The 17,757-nt window shown below is 32.9% G+C and overlaps 2 protein-coding genes across 3 annotated transcripts in view; both read right to left on the bottom strand.

The window, feature by feature from the left end:
• Window positions 1-11,184, bottom strand: part of LOC140056387 (SID1 transmembrane family member 1-like) — a 77,004-nt gene extending 65,820 nt beyond the window's left edge. For both annotated transcript variants that reach the window (XM_072101748.1, XM_072101749.1), the window contains exons 1-9: window positions 10,882-11,184; window positions 8,968-9,083; window positions 8,262-8,408; window positions 7,951-7,996; window positions 5,539-5,637; window positions 2,684-2,767; window positions 2,462-2,564; window positions 1,362-1,418; window positions 197-290 (exon numbers count right to left, since the gene is read on the bottom strand). In XM_072101748.1, the coding sequence (XP_071957849.1) occupies window positions 197-290; window positions 1,362-1,418; window positions 2,462-2,564; window positions 2,684-2,767; window positions 5,539-5,637; window positions 7,951-7,996; window positions 8,262-8,408; window positions 8,968-9,083; window positions 10,882-11,142 (1,007 nt within the window). In that variant the 5' untranslated portion in view covers window positions 11,143-11,184. The remainder of the gene's footprint in view (window positions 1-196; window positions 291-1,361; window positions 1,419-2,461; window positions 2,565-2,683; window positions 2,768-5,538; window positions 5,638-7,950; window positions 7,997-8,261; window positions 8,409-8,967; window positions 9,084-10,881) is intronic.
• Window positions 11,185-11,954: 770 nt separating this feature from the next.
• On the bottom strand, window positions 11,955-17,746 carry LOC140057748 (uncharacterized). The gene is made up of 11 exons (XM_072103470.1): window positions 17,208-17,746; window positions 16,597-16,815; window positions 16,234-16,421; window positions 16,031-16,082; window positions 15,765-15,947; window positions 15,421-15,561; window positions 14,884-15,181; window positions 14,598-14,681; window positions 14,195-14,397; window positions 13,752-13,849; window positions 11,955-13,459 (listed from the first exon to the last, which is right to left on the bottom strand). Exons 1-11 carry the CDS (start codon window positions 17,649-17,651, stop codon window positions 13,132-13,134), a joined length of 2,238 nt encoding a protein of 745 aa, XP_071959571.1. The 5' UTR covers window positions 17,652-17,746; the 3' UTR covers window positions 11,955-13,131.
• Between the last annotated feature and the right edge of the window lie 11 nt (window positions 17,747-17,757).

Below are 17,757 nucleotides of genomic sequence, written 5' to 3'. Positions count from 1 at the left end.
CATCTACATTTATATAGTACTTAATGATTTATAAAGAAATATATGTATTAGTTGTGGAAAATAAATAAACAACATCACGCAAGTCATAGAAGTTGCTGTATTATGTTGTTGTTTTTATATGGATTTTGGGGGTTTGTGAGTTGCCCCCCCCCCCTCCCCCCCCCCATTCTGATTTTGATAGGATAAAAAATCTTACCTGGCAGATGCCACAAACACTAGGATACCGGTGACAAGATAAAATAGAAGCATAAGTCCTATAGTCGCCAAAACTGGGCGCCAATATTCTGTTGCTATAGTAAACAAAACATACACATTAAGCTTCATTAATTACTTAATTTTATCATCTTCATTTTATATAGTGATAAATTTTAAATAAATTTGTTGGTAATAGAATTGTTGAAAGATGGAATAATCTTACATAAAATGTGATAACTGCACCAAATGTTGATTGCTTAAAAGATAAATTGGGGGCCTTTGCAGATGGAAACCAAGTAAGTAAACAATAAGTAATCAAGTAAGTAACCAAGTAAGTAAGTAACTAATTAAGTAAGTAACCAAGTAATATTGTATTAATGAATTAAAAAAAAAGAAGAAACGCAGCGGAAGTTATTAACATGAATGTTACTGTTATTGATGAAATTAATGATTAAGATGAAAAGATGAATGAAAAGATGTTGAAAATGTTTTTGAATAATAAATATAAGTAGTAGTTTTCAAAACAGAAAAAAAAAACGGTTTGGCTTTTCGGATCATTTGATAATGTGAACTCAATAAGTATCAGACTGCCTATCATTATTAAAATGCTTCGCTGATTCCCATGAGATGCTAAAAAAATGAACATACGGATGACAAGGACATTATAATGAAAAGGATTTAGAGTGAACGTTGATGACGACAATGAGTGGATAGCTAATGTAAGGTCTGTACATGACCTAGTCATAGAATATGAGTAATTTTATACAAAATTAAACATGATTCATCAGCAAAAAAAACCCCAAAAAATATGGCTCTCTTTTTTATTTGTATATTTTAATATATTTCATTATTAACTAAATACATACGTTTATGAAATGAAAATGTTCCAACACAACTATTACAAATAAACTTAATTGTTTCATATCAAAAAACAAAATAAAATTTCAAACAAAAACATACTAACACAGAAACTATTTGCATTTTTGTTGATGTTATTGTTTTGTGCTAAACCTCATATATACACCTAAAACATTTAATATACTACTAAAGATAGCATTAACTAATAATAACAGAGCTGTCATTTAAAACATATTTTAATGATTGACGACTATGTTTTTGTTTTAAATTAATTGCAATTATTTTTTTGAAAATATTTAAATACTTACATGAGTATGTCTCTTCCACTACTATACCAATGGTCTTATTACGAATATTTGATGAACCTGAATAAATAAATAAATAACTTTATAATAGCTCCACAATTTAAATTCTTCTGAACTACGTCAAAAGACGACATGAAAAGAAGGATTGAATTAATTTGGTTTCACTCATCATCAACATTTTATCTGTAAATAATATATATATATATTTTAATGATTGTTCAATTTTGACGCTGCAAAATGTTTCGATTTTTTATTTCTTATGTTTTTTTATTTTTATATGTTTAAGTGCAGTATATGGAAAGCCAATTAGATAGTGCTTAGCACTTATGGCAATCCTCAGGTTGCTGCACCGTTGTCATGTATTATATGTTGAAAATTGAATAAAACAGAATGAAGTACAGTATATACTGTATTACCAATGTGAATATATTTTTATATTTAGACAGCAATTTGAAACACAGACTTCACGTTTCAAAACCTGAAATCATCAAATCAATTATCTATCAAATATGTATTGGCTTATTTATAATATGTATTGGCTTATTTATAATATTTAATGATGAAATTGAATTTCAAAATGTCACGACTTGTAATTGAAATCCAGAACTAGTAATTGAATTATATGCGTTTCATAATCAAATATTGGCAAATGCACAGCAAACTTTATTTAGCGATCATGCCTGGACATAATACTGTACAACAAGGATATTAATTTTGTTCTCATGGACAAATAATGGTTTATTCACACCACCCTTTTATTACTTTACAGACTAAAAAGCAATCAGTTTGCATTGAGCAGTATGTGTTAATTGGATAAACTGATAACCACTGCATTCAAATCACATCCCTGCTCTCGCTGCATTCAAATCACATCCCTGCTCTCGCTCTCACTGCATTCAACCTGCTCTCGCTCTGTTTCCACGTCTATTAGTAGAACGCACAAAAAAGAGCATTATCTTTTGAATATGTTCTCATAGTTTAAAACTAAAATTGATAATTGTACCCCCGGTGGCAAATTAACCACCAGAGAACCCCAATAGTGGAAATACACTATTACGATGTGCCTAACAGAATATGTGCTGTATAAATCAATCAGTTTCTACCTGTAGTTGACGTTTCTGCCTCTGTATAACCACATTGTTTATCGTCTGGCTGAACAACTAATACAACAAAGAAGTGCCCTCCGCCTCCTTTAAAGTAGTCCCTCTATTAAATTAAACAGTGTTGAAATATAATATATAATTGGAACCACATTTTACGATATTAAAAAATTACTAGAGGTTAATACAAAGACACAAATTGCTGTTAAATTGTGTGTTGTTTACCTCAACAGTTATAGCGGCTTGTGTGGTCATTGTTTGGTAGACACCGGTGAACTCAACATTCCGAAATTGGTCATAAATTGGACACTGTAAGCAAGGAATAAAAAAATGTATACAAATTTAGCCCACATCGGATTATTATGTTAATACTGTTCCATACTTGTGTGCGAAATTCAACAGTCATAATCCAGGTTTTCCCGGACTGGGATAGAACTGATACAGCAAAGATGGTAACAGAAAAACTGAAAAAATGAATACACCTCCTTTGGGTCACCCCAATTAACGGAAGGAGATATACTGTATAGTATTTATTAATCAAACCTAAGCCTTTAAAGCATAAAGCATTATAGTAGAATTAGCATTATAGTAGAATTTAGTATGCCAATATTCTTGTAGTTCTTCATTCAAGTCATTTTTAATCTGTATTAATGTATTCACTAATGGCTAGTTACATCAAATGTACCGCATTCATTCATTGCGACGTGCAGCAGACGTAAAATGACTTTCTTCATTATATATAAGAATTGATTATCCTTGATATCACAATGGAACAGAAACGAAAACAGCAATGAATAGCTAATAATAATAACAGTGTATGTTTACATATTGTTATTATTACTACTGTAGTATAGTACTCAAATTCTTAATATTAATGGCAGTAATAACAATAACAAATACTATAGTTTTTAAAATTAAAACACTGAATGAACTGTTTGAATGAAAGATAGAAACTTGCCAAAATGGGGAGTCTCAACAACTTACAATTACTGTAAATAAATCCATCTAGTTCCAAAAATAATATTAATAATATGAAATAATAAAAAAAAATTAGTAATTTTTCAACCTGTAATTAGTCAATAGCTGAATGTTAAGGCCAATTCACACAGACGAGCGGTAACGGTAATACAACTGTAATTAGTCAATAGCTGAATGTTAAGGCCAATTCACACAGACGAGCGGTAACGGTAATACAAATATAGAACAGCCCTATGTTATTCCTAATGACCATTTACACACAACGCGGAGTAGCTTTATACAGATTCTACATGGGACAAGCTATGTGGTTTTCCGCTTAACGCTTGTTACTGTAAGTCGGCCTTTATGCAATGATTTTTTTTTTCAATCCTGTCTATATTTAAAATTTGTTGATTTCATAACATGATATCAATTACAATTTAAATCCATCATTGACTAATATATAAAACCTCATAGGATTACTTTTTTACCCTACTGATTGATATACTGCAGTGTAAGCAAGCAAAAAACACACATTTTCAGTAAACACACCCGACTGACAAACTCTACACCGAGGCCTAAGGGCTTGATTGTGTAAATACAATACAAAAACCAACAATTTCATTTGTTAACTACAGAGTCATTGCTATTCATGTCATATTATAAATTAATTTAGAATATCATTAGCCGTACAAACATAATCAATATAAAGGTTACACTATACAGACATAAATTAATCTCATACAATATAGATGTATTGTTTCAACCTTCAATTAATTTAACTTTCAATTTCTACTTTACATAAACTAACACAGAATAAATTCTAAAATTGTTTTTTGGTTTCTGTTAAATGTCCCAAGAAACTGTTAAACAACCGAGAAATCACAAACCTTTTCTGCCTAAGTGGCTTATTAAATCTTACTTAATTAACCTTGCATAATAGGTCTGTATTTAATGAAATGTGTGTCTAAAATTGAAATGATAATTGCTTGCCAACACCACCTGTGTATATTCAATATATTCAACCTCTTTACTTGAATTAAGAAAATTGGAAAATATTTGTTCATACTTAGCGAATCTTATGATTATAGCTGAAGAACTACATTTGGCAATGTAAATGTTGGGAAGGACAGGGAGAATGACCTGCGACTTAAAAACTATTATTTTACAGCTGTGACGCCTATCTCTTTTTTCTTTAACGATTTGGACAGACCAAACTGTAGTGTGAATGTTTGTGGGTAGTAGTAGTACACCTCCCTCACAAACAAGTCTCCATTTACCCTCCTAGTACTTTGTACATAACGGTACCCACTACGGTCACCTAGGTGGGGAGGGGTCTCAAGGTGAATAAAGAATCTTATTAATACTAGTTTTAACAACAATATTATTTAGAAAATATTTTTAAATAAATATTTTTAATAATATTGTTGTTAAAACTCTACACTATTAAACTTTATGTGACAAAAAATTGTGATGTCTCCATATATGGTTATGATGATGTCATATCACTACCATATTTGGTCATATCACTACCATATTTGGGCACATCACACTTTTTTTTGTCAAACCTGTTTGATAGTGTAGACAGAGCTTAAAAAGAGCATGCAAAATGACAAGATAATTTGAATATAAATGAAACAAGTCGACCGAAGACATTTAGAGGTTCAAGTCAGCAGACAAATGATAAATGAGTATTTTAATGGTAGATGGCAATTGTAAGGATAGCATCATGTTATTAGATGTGAAAATTGGCATATATGCTGACAGAATGGTATGGTTATGATGATGGATAATGACAATGATGAATATTGATGAGGCCATTCAGGGCACGTGTCTATATTTAAGCGAACATGGTTCCCGATGGTGTCTCTTTAATGGCGTTCTACCTTATGACGGAAATAATAATGAAGATTGACATTCAAATCATGTATTACGTACTATTTTGCACAATTTTTCATTTTTAATTCTAAATATGTGCATCAATTTTTTTACTTTTTTTTTACATTTCGAAATAGTACTGCGAACATATGTAACACAGCGCCTTTGTTAAAGTTTTTAATTGGCGCTATATAAATTATTAAATTATTATTATTAATTATTATAACATAACGTGATATACTCACATTTATGCTTTGTAATGATACAACAGCGCACAACTTGGATTCTGACGTCGCCCTCACTATCACCGACTGCACTCCATCTGGAAACTGAAACTTGTAATACTGAAAACAGAGTAAATAAAATATTAAACTTTAGTATTTATACTGTGCTTTCTACTTTTATGATACCGATGGCTTTTATGGAGTGCAGACAAAATGTAGGCTATATTGTAGGCGTCGTAAAACTAATACATTCTGAAATGCGTAACCTCAATTTTATTTTTATTCTAATTATCTTTAAAGAGGGTAACCCTATGTGTTTAGCCCAGTGGGTTAACTGATATGTACTGTATGGGCCCTTTTAATAAAAAATCTTATCTTATTTTTGGCAGGTGATATTTGGTATTTGTAAAAGGAATTTAGCACCTGATGATTAAAAGATTGTTTTTTCTCTTTAAAGAAAAAGTCTGTAGTGTACATTAAAATGTTGACAGTTGAATGTTGTGTCCTTTACTTATTTAACTATCATTCATTAAATTATTAAATTACATTCTAAGAGAGGCAATATTATAAAGCAAAAATCAATTTTCTCAACACACTGATATTCATAGTCTATTATAGACAAACATTCATCAATATGATTATAATATTGATTACTACTAGAACTACTGTAGCTGTGTGCATGATTTAGTTATTTCAAATAAGAGTGTGACTGCAACAGACATGCAACACCGGTTGTTTAAAAAGTAGTTAAGTAATTAACTTTACAAATTCATTTTATATGATATCTTTCTCTGGGAAAATTGTTCTTTTAATTCATTTTTTTTATTACGTGGCAATATATCAAGTATGAAATCAAATTGACAACCAGTAGCTATTTGACAATGTTATTACCTCCGCCAAGGAGGTTATGTTTTCACCCCTGTATGTTTGTGTGTGTGTTTGTGTGTGTTTGTGTGTGTGTTTGTGTGTGTTTGTGTGTGTGTCTGTGAACAGCCTGGAGGCCACAGTTTTTATCCGATTCTAACCAAATTTGGACACAATGATCTATGCCCAAAAAGCTTGGATGAGTTCGAATTTGAGGGGGAAAGGTCATAGGTCAAGGTCACAACTAACAAAAAACTATTTTACTGCCTAGAGACCACAGTTTTGATCCGATTCTCACCAAACTTAGCCACAATGATCAATGACACATCATATAATTGTGGTTAAATTTTGAAGGGTCAGGGTCAAAGATCAAGGTCCACAAAAAAAAAAAAAAATAAATAAAAAAATAACAATAAAAAAAAACCCTCAGTGGGACTTGAACCAGCGATCTCAACTGTGAGAGGCTGGATACATAACCATTACACCACACTGTCATCCACAACTTTGTAGTGTGCAGTTAACATATTTACACTTAGAACTAATAAAAAAAAATGTAAAAAAAAAAATATTCAGGGGGCATTTTATGTAGGGGAATTTTACAGTAGGCGGAGGTTTGTACTCTCGGAGTACCCTCTAGTTGTTTATTTGTTTGAGGCAATTCTAGGCAACATTTGGTTTGCAATTAGAAGATGAATGGTTCAAATTAACGAATGATCTTCATACAGTAATTTAACTCTGTATAAACTATCAAACTATGTGACCACAAAATGTGATGTGCCCATATATGGGCATGATGATGTCATATCACTACCATATTTGTGCATATCACTACCATATTTGGCCCCATCACACTAGTTTGATAGTGCACAGTACACAGAGCTTTACTTTTCCCAAGGACAGATTCAGAGATACAAGTATGTTTTTACAAAAAAAATAAACATAATCTTCACACAATTTTTTAATGCAATATATGAAGCACAATTTGCTTCAAGCACAAATTAGTTTTTACAATGGACAATTGTCGTATTTCTGAAAGCCATTAAAAAACACTTATCTACCAATACGTTTAGACTGCTGCTCAATATTTACAAAATTAACAACATTTATTTGGTCATTTATTTTCCATCAGTGTTTCACTCTGAAATAAATTTCCTAATAATAGGAAAACAAATTACTTTGTTTATGATGACAAATTCCTGATATAAATTGTTAATTTTAATGTTGCAAAACATATTAATAAATAAGATGACAATGAAAAAATTTTGTTATTTACTTTGTGTGATACAGTACTATCAATGTGATACAATATGTTGATAATTATGTCATACAATAATCACATGTGATACAGTATGTTGATAATGATGTCATAATCACATGTGATACAGTATGTTGATAATGATGTCATAATCACATGTGATACAGTATGTTGATAATGATGTCATAATCACATGTGATACAGTATGTTGATAATGTTATAATCACATGTGATACAGTATGTTAATAATGATGTCATAATCACATGTGATACAGTATGTTGATAATGATGTCATAATCACATGATTTTCTTACCTGCGATTGTGATGGTGTTGCTACAACAGAAATTTTCTGGTCCATTCTTAAATAAAAAAAAAATGTATATATTTATTTGTTAATCTTATAATATCGTTAAAAAAAATATTTACAAATACTACTACAAATATTTATAAATACTAACTACAAATATTTATAATTTATCATTGTGTAGTGTTAGTCTAAAAATTATATAATATCTAATTTTCAAAGTTGTGATAAAAAATAAATAATCAAAAATTGTTATGAATATTCTAATACGGTAAAAAAAAGGTTTCTTAGATGAAGTGATAATTTACATAGGTACTCACGTAAGTTTAAAATTTGGAACTTGTGTGACATTCAATGTAAAAGGAACCGTTTTTAGTGACGATGTAGTTAAGGCTATGCTAATATTCCTGTGTGTGCCATTTGATTGCTCTGGGCAGAGTGTATGACCAACTACAGGATATTCATACCTGAAACCAAAATAATTACCAGTCATGATGAGATTTGTATAGTGAGTTTAAATTAAATTGTCATTGATGAAATCACGTTTAAATTGACCCGGGTCGAGCTTTGGAAATGAAACAGAGGATTTTTTGTCATTGTTTTATCTAAGTTACTTAGGGGCGTGTGGCGCAGTAAGATCGAGGTTCAAATCCAACTCTCGTCGCATTGCTTGTATCCTTACGTTTGCCTCTCTCCACCCAGGTGTATAAAAGACACAGCTTTGCGCTGATTACTAGCTGCATTATTTCCACACGTGTTTGATCCCAAAACATGACCGGGGTAATAATGTTCAGAGATTAAAGGTTTCACAACATTAGGTGCTATATAAATCCAGGATATTAATATTATAAGTTACAAAACAAATTTGAAGATCGTTCATAAAAAAAAGGTTTATAGAAAAAAAGTGTGTAAATGAGAAGGTTGACTATATACCAAACAACGAAATATCTTATAACAATAACATTCAACATTGTGTTGTCATAGGCTATGGGACTACTAATGTTAGTACGGACTACTTTTACTTACTTATTTTGAATTATATGTGGTACTGCCCATGACAGCACACTTTTCTGCTGTTTGACAACAAATAGAATGGGTAAGTTAACTAGGGCCGATTTGCTCTTCACAGAAATTCTTATAGCCTGTGAAAAAAAAATGTATGTACAGTCAGTATTCTACTGTCTCATATCAGCTGTTGTACAATGCAGAACACAGTATGAAGTTCCTTTATTTATGGACTTGACCTACATATAGCCTCAGGGAATAATTTCGCCAGTGTAGCAATAGCAAAAAGCTATACAAAACAACCTTTTTGCTACACATTTCTACAATTGTGTAGCAAAAAATACAATACAAAACTATGTTTCTTGACTAAAAAATCAGTTTGATAGCAATTTTGCTAAACAAAATTTTCAAATGAAAAGCGTACTTCCACTAGCGACGTAACATTACATAATATTGATGCAAACACTTTGAAAGTGTTGTATTGCGTAATCACAAGTGGAAACCGACGACGCAACAGTGCTGCAAACATCTCAGGTTTGATTTCACGGAGGTGGGGGACAAACACAATTATTGGAAGGGCATTTTCTTACAGTACGTCGCGTCGCGAGTGAGAATCAAGCATTAGATTTCCATTATAACATTTGTTACTGTTACCCTTCTCTTGAGAAAAGTTTAATTCTAAAAAGCACCGATAGAAAAGGCATTTGTGATATTCACAATCAATCATTGGCTTTCATACCACCATAGTCGTCGCAGGTCTAATGCAAAGTTTGAAAATTGTACGACGCATTATATGACCCCCGGGAGAGGTGCATCATGGGTACATTATTTACAATAATTAAACACAGCACAGAAACTGAGAAAGAATTGGTCAGCAAATGGCGTAGGAACGCATGATGGAAAAGGGTTTAGGAGCAAACATACTTCACATCGAATACGCACATGATTTGCTGTTTGTACGTACATGTCGTGACGTTTGATTCTAAACTCTTTCCATCATGCATTGTGCAATAACGTTCTTCGTGAAATCAAACTATTTCCAATAACCTTATAAATATATATGTTATGCGCGATTTGAACGATTTGCGCAATTTGAAATTGCGCAAAAAAAATCCTTGCGCAATTTGAATTGAAACATGTGTTTCAAATTGCGCAAGCAACGTATTAAATTGCGCAAGTAATCTGCAAATTGCGCAAGGTTTTTCGACAGATTGTGAAATCATGCACACCCATATTTTTATAGTAATTTCTAAGAATGATTCAAAATTAAAGATAAATATCGCATTTCCTTATTTTAGTAGTGCAAATATTGTTATAAGTTAGCATACCGTCGAAGAACCGACGAAGGAAAACGAAGCGGTGGTGTTCCACCAGGCGGGCGCGGCGCGGGCGGCCGGCTATACTACTCTAGCCTAGCTAGGGTCTGGACTACTGATACTGACTAGGTTACATGGCCTAGCTTAAACTAATATTAAAAACTTAATTTTTACATTTATTTTGATTTATTTCAAGTTACAGTGATAATAATATTATCTAATTGTAATAATAAATGTTATGTATTTATTATACACATGTTATCTTCGCATTTATTATGTTTTATTTTGAGTTATTTAGTTTCCAATAAATTATTATAATACCGATTGTCTGGTAGAATTTTGTTGCGCAATTTGAAAAGTTACAGTTCGTTTTCAAATTGCGCAAAGGTGTCATATTGCGCAAGAACTATCTTGCGCAATTTACAAATTGTGCAGCGCAATTTAAAATTGCGCAAAGATTTTCTTGCGCAATTTGAAATTGCGCAAGTTGGTTGTGCAATTTCAAATTGCGCAAATCGTTCAAATCGCGCATAACATATACTTAATTAATAAACAGATTTAATATAATTTATACTGTTGAAGTTGATAAAAAAAAAGAACACAAAATTTAAAAACCAACCTGTGAATCACTATTCTGGATGGTGCAAGCATACACTTTAGGGTCATTTGAATCTACAGTCCCTATTTCAATAAAATCACAGTTACTCGAATTCGAGCCAATGAAGTTCTCCTGTTGATTTAGGCCTAGGCCTACAAGCCCGGCGGCAGAGGATGTGCTTCCTACCGACAATCGTCTGCTGCTGACGGCATCCGTAGGCCTAACCATAAGATGGCCTAGGAAAAGAAACGTGGACAGGATGCAAACATTATATTTCCACATAGTTTATTCGAAGGAGGATATTCCAGTCAAGGATTATGGTTTAAAACGTATAATCAGGGAGTTGAACAACTCCCTGGTATAATTACTGATATCAAAACTGACAGAAAACTCAGAAAAACAAATCCTTTTTCATCACTCGCATCACTTCCCATCTGCTGCCACCTGAGCATCTGTCAATCTACCGAAACGGTATACTGAGAGAGATACATTTATCGTACCAAAGTGGACTTTAGAATTTGCCTGAACCAAGCAAGACTAAATAATTTTCAGAAGCTTAAAGGGTTAAATGTATTCGACTAATCATATTAATCGCTTGATTTCATTGGCAGAAAGTTATGCCAATATAGGTCTAGGGTAGATCCATGGAATAATTTCGTGATGTGATTATTCCATTGCACGAATATAAAACATTTATTATTTGGTTTAAACCAAACTACTTCAAACGAGAGGCTATACCAAGGCCTAAAACATTGTAGAAGTCAGCAATTTTGAAAGTGAAGTATTAACTATGATCTTTATATCTTAATCTTTAGGACTGGATCAACATTAACAGTAATTAATAGTTACTTACAATTCTAAATCACCATCATTCTTATTATTAATACTAATAAATAACCATGAACATCTTGGTCCAAATCATAAGATCTTCTGCAAAATGCCAAGGAACAAGCACATGCAATAATTATGACGATGCGCAGCCAACACGCAGAGAACAAATAACAAAAGAAGAAATAAATAAAATGAAAATTTCAAAAACAACTTGTTTAAAAAATATTTTATTAACTTTTTATGTATACACAATTTGTCTTCCCTGAATTCAAACATATCTTTATAATAATAGTCTAGAAATTAGAACAATCTTGAATGACATCTGTAATGTTACTGCTAGAGAACAATACATATACCGTACATACAACATACATACATAGTAGATTGAACTAGGCCACGTGGGCTACATACATAGTGGATTGAACTAGGCCACGTGGGCTACATACATAGTGGATTGAACTAGGCCACGTGGGCTACATACATAGTGGATTGAACTAGGCCACGTGGGCTACATACATAGTGGATTGAACTAGGCCACGTGGGCTACATACATAGTGGATTGAACTAGGCCACGTGGGCTACATACATAGTGGATTGAACTAGGCCACGTGGGCTACATACATAGTGGATTGAACTAGGCCACGTGGGCTACATACATAGTGGATTGAACTAGGCCACGTGGGCTACATACATAGTGGATTGAACTAGGCCACGTGGGCTACATACATAGTGGATTGAACTAGGCCACGTGGGCTTGATGCAGTGCATATCAGAATAGAAACAGTCAATGACGCTAGCGCTAACTTGAACATTTTAATTTACTACAGGTTGCTTCAAGAGGTGTATTTTAAGGTTCTATTCATTTGGAAACTACTACACTTTTGGAATAGTAACATGCTTCTTGAAAGTCCAGAGTAATTAAAATAAAGTATTAAGAAATGTGATGTTACTAAACAATTATATTGCAAGAAGAAAACAGTTAAGAACAATAAAGCGTTGTTTACTGATGGCTAAAAGACCAATAAGAATTATTGAAAAGGATGGTTAATTTAGTCAGAGCCTTAGAAGCTAACCTTATGTTGACTTTGGTATACTAAGTTTAGACCCTAACCTTATGTTGACTTCATTGCTATACCAAGTTTAGACCCTAAGCTTATGTTGACATCATTGATATACCAAGTTTAGACCCTAAGCTTATGTTGACATCATTGATATACCAAGTTTAGACCCTAACCTTATGTTGACTTCATTGGTATACTAAGTTTAGACCCTAACCTTATGTTGACTTCATTGGTATACTAAGTTTAGACCCTAACCTTATGTTGACTTCATTGGTATACTAAGTTTAGACCCTAACCTTATGTTGACTTCATTGGTATACTAAGTTTAGACCCTAACCTTATGTTGACTTCATTGGTATACTAAGTTTAGACCCTAACCTTATGTTGACTTCATTGGTATACTAAGTTTAGAACCCAACAGAATTGTGGGATTAAAATCTGTCAATAGATTACGTAGATTGATTTCATTTGGAGAACTTTTTAGCCTTGCGTTCTGAAATGCTTGGAAGTTGATTGCTGGATCCCGCATGCTTTGGTCAAACACTGCGGTCCTTTCGTCTTGTTTGCATATGTCAAATTTCATCCATTTGTAGTTGGCGCATTTACGAGGGCCGGGTGAACTCTGAATCAGGTTTTGGATGGTGGGTTTGGAGAATCCAAAGAAAGCTGGTCCACTACCTTTAGAGTGCGACACAACCTCTCTACCACTAAAACAAAAGAAAGTTTAACAAATTACTGCAAAGTACATTATTAAAAACTAAATTCAAATAAACTAGAGGAGTAAGAGGGTGCTGAATGATGTCATTGAAGGGTGGTACAAGAATCATGACATCAAAACATGAATGCGATTGTGCAGGAACCTTTTGACCTCACATGGCTTCCAGTTATTTCAGGCATCCAACAGGGGTCCATAATGGGTCCCTCTTTATGTTGTTAGAAGACTGACTTCAAACAAACATTTTAATTGCATGAATATATAAAAAAAGTAAATATACTAACCATGCATTATTAACAGCTCGTAATAATGAAGCATGAGCTAGAGAAGCTGAAGCGCCCTCAAATGTGACACCAGGTTTATCTTCCGACACGATTGCAAACTACGATACAAATAAGCCAATTGATTTGAAGTTAAACTAAACTACTAAATTAACGGAAAGTATATATAATAAAATAATCATAAAGTGCAAATTCAGCTGAAAAACGTTTTTTCCTGCTGCCGAATTTTACAAATGTGTGATTTTTAATATATTTTATATATGAATTAAATAAAATATACTAGTGATATGTCTGTAAAAAGGCCACTTAAAACAGGACCTACAGGTTTGGTATATCTATAGTACACAGTGAGATAGAGCTAAAAATGAGGCATTTTATATTTAGAATATCAGTTGTCTGACCACAGAAATAATTCAATACATTTATTTAATTTATTTAAGACTGACCTTTGGCCCCGTTGCACCATCCAATATCTTACAAGTGTATAAACACAGCGAGTCTGGATCCTTCACGCTCACAAACGTTCGTGAGCTACAGAAGCCAACAGGGTAGATGTACTTCTCAGAGTGAAATCCTGGACGATCAACTATCACATCTCCAAGACTATGGACCGTCAGGTCGCCAAGAACTATGGGATACACTGGTCTCCCTAGATTGGTGAAAAAATGTGTTTAAAGAAAGTTTATATTAGACTACAGTAATAACAAAAATAAATAAATGTAATGATTATAAATAATAAGAGATCTAAATATATGATATAATGAGACTAAATAGATAAATTTAGGTATAATAATTATATTTTGGAATTAATAATTTGATTAAAAGTAGAAAATAAACTAAAATTCTTACCAGATGCATCCAAGGTGATAGGTTGTACGATTTTTCTAGAAAGATTAGTTTTTTTGGTTTTGGAACGAGACTCAGTTTTTTTATCTAGAGAAAAAAATTCAACAATAAAAAGTGTTGAAGATTTTAGAATGCCAGTTTTTGTATGGTGTTAGCCTCTATTTTCATGTCCAGAGATTTGCTAGGCAATGTGAAACGGTATTAGTTACTTGACGAAGAAGAAGACTAAATGTCAGTAGTACAACATTTAATATGCAGAAAATAATTTGATGGTAAATGAACCACCTACCTTTCAAATGTTTCCGATCCTTGGATTTTTCTTTCACTTTTTTATGCTTGTTTTTGTTCTTGTTCTTTAACTTTCCATCTTTCTTGTTATCTTGTGAGCGATTTAAGCTGATATCTAACGAAGCCGCAGGAGACGCCGATTTGCTAGCCACGCTAGAATTCTGCACCGTTTGTATCGAAGTAGCTTGCCTCAGCGCTTGTTGTTGGAGAACTCGTTTCAATAGCAGTTTTCGTTCCTCAATCACTCGAATAATCTTCTCTTCAGTTCTTGAAATTTCATCACACAAAGCTGCATTTTCCTACAATATGAACAGAATGAAAAACAGAATGAAAAAGAAAATGAAAAACAAAACATTTAACAATTAATATACAATAGAACCCCTTCTTTGGCACAATAAATGAATAAATAAATAAATAAATAAATGAAAGAATGTGTTTCAACACCACAACATTTTGTTTATGGTTTTATTTCTATCTACATATAAATACTCTAAGTATTAAATAAAAATTATATAAAAAAAATTATAAAATAACTTACAAAGATCATGGCTTTTGCAACTTTTCTAAGTTTTTTAAATCGTTTCTGATAACGTTCGTTGTCACTCTCCTTAGGTTGTTTTTTCTGTGACTCTTTAGCTAGTTTGTAATTCTGTACTTTCCAAACAATCTCTTCTGGAGTCTAAAAAAGATAAATTATTGAATCATTATATAGGGACAGTCTGACTCACATGCATACTTCACATTAAGATCTAAATCTATTTTGTGGAAAGACTCTTGACTGCTATATCTTATCATGCAGCATGGTTTACATTTTTGTTCTATTTTCATGTTGTACGTTTCTGACAAAAATAAAAAGTTTCAAAGATAAATAATTTCACTAACCAAGAGTCTGAATGTCCCCTGATGACCTTCGACCTTGGCAAAGCGTCCGTTGTGTTTTTGCGCATCACGGTACAGTATTGACTCTAGGTTGGATCTTGCTTTTGATTGGATCAAACCTTGCGATAGTATCTGCAGTTTGATCTCTTTGATGTGCATTGGACGGTTTGTACTTTTAAGAATTTGCTGAAACCAAAAAGGATACGAAAATTAAACAACATGTTGATCGGAAAGGTAAAGTATCCCTGAAAAAATCTTTATTCACTTACCTCAGCTGCTTTCAACCATGTCATCCCAGTTTTCTCTACTTGATCAGTAACGCTGTAAAATGAAGTTGAGTGCAAACAAATTTAAATTTTTTTTTTAAATAATCCTATTATACATTAAATAATATTAATAGCCAGGTTGTAAAATATTGAACATAAATTTATAATTTATTAAAATACATTACATTAAAATAAAGCTTTATTACCTAATTTGAGGCTTAGCCACTTCAGGCATAATACTGTGCTCCGTGGCTGCTTGCAGTCCATGAAGAACATCTTGCGTGAGCTGAGGTGGGCCGTGCTGGTCAATTGAGGGTGGTACAAATGGTGCTACTGCTGTAGGGAATCCAGGAGCTATCTGAGTTAACCTGGATAAACCTAGGCCCTGTTGAACCTGTACAAATTAAACATGTAACAATTTATTTTAATAATTTTAAGAATTAGAAATGATGTTTGTTTGTTTCCACTTGTCATCAAATTCTTGTATGGAACTAAATAAACTTGAATGTTGGCAACTGATTTTCATGTTTGCTTGCTCTGAAATTTAAAGTTTGGAATGAATTTCTTACCTGTTGTTGTTGTTGTTGTTGTTGTTGTTGTTGTTGTTGTTGCTGCTGCTGCTGCTGATGGTACAGCTGCTGCTGAGCCTGAAGCTGCTGTATTGCCATCTGACGTTGTGCAGCTTGGAACTGTATGGCCAAATCAATATGTTGTTGCTGCTGTTGCTGCTGCTGCTGTTGGTACACCATTTGTTGTTGTATTTGATGGTGCATTTGTTGTTGGAGAGTCTACACAAGGCAGCATTAAAATGTTAATGCTAATTAAACTGTTAATTCATTTATAATACAATTAATTATTACAATGTAATCATGCATTAATCATATCCTAGTTTTTGTTTATTTAATCATTAATATTTTAAACTATCTATTACCAACAACTAATTTTTAATTTAAAGAAACTAACTTCGTCAAATAAAAAAAAAGAGAGGTCATGATTTCGCCATTTAAAAATTTAAAAACTATTCTGTGGGCCTAGGCTAGAATAATACTTAAAATTTTATATCTACATGTAGTTGTAGGCCTACTGTATGCCTTGAAATTGAATTTATACTAAAATTAGACTTAATATTTATTTAATTTATTTATTTATTAATATTTAATTTTTGACAAAAATGTCTAACCTGAATTTGTTGTGGAGATGCTGGTATTTGTTGCAAATTATGGTGATTTGATGTGCTTAATACAGTTCCATTTTGAATATGACTTGTTTGCTGAATCGGGGATGGGTGGCTAGGCCGGTTAATTACATGTGTTGTAGCTTCGACAGCTGCCCTAATCACCGCAGATGCAACATCGGTGGCTGACGATGCTCCAGCCGCGACGACATCGTGTCTGGGCCTAACTCCTTCGGGCGAAAATGTAGCATTTGCGGCCACATAATCATGACCAAGTAAATGAGCAGCCTGAGAAGGAATTGTGTGTATTGCTGGTAGTCTTGCTGTAACGTTTAAACCACTACTAGGGGATGAAATTGGCATTTGAACAATTGGCTGTTGGTTGCTTACGTTCGGAACGTTTTCCTCCATTTTTTTTTCTTCCCCGAGGAAAATGTTTGTCGCCCCCATACTAAACGACGTCGACAAACTTTTTGAGGATCGTCAAGATTACCGTAGTGGTTCCCTCGCCGCAACCAACTACTTGTGTGGAAGAAGACCACCTAGCTAGGCATAT

The sequence above is a fragment of the Antedon mediterranea genome, chromosome 8 (assembly GCF_964355755.1).
Source record: "Antedon mediterranea chromosome 8, ecAntMedi1.1, whole genome shotgun sequence".
Taxonomy (NCBI): Eukaryota; Metazoa; Echinodermata; class Crinoidea; order Comatulida; family Antedonidae; genus Antedon; species Antedon mediterranea.
This window is presented reverse-complemented; position numbering and strand designations above follow the sequence as displayed.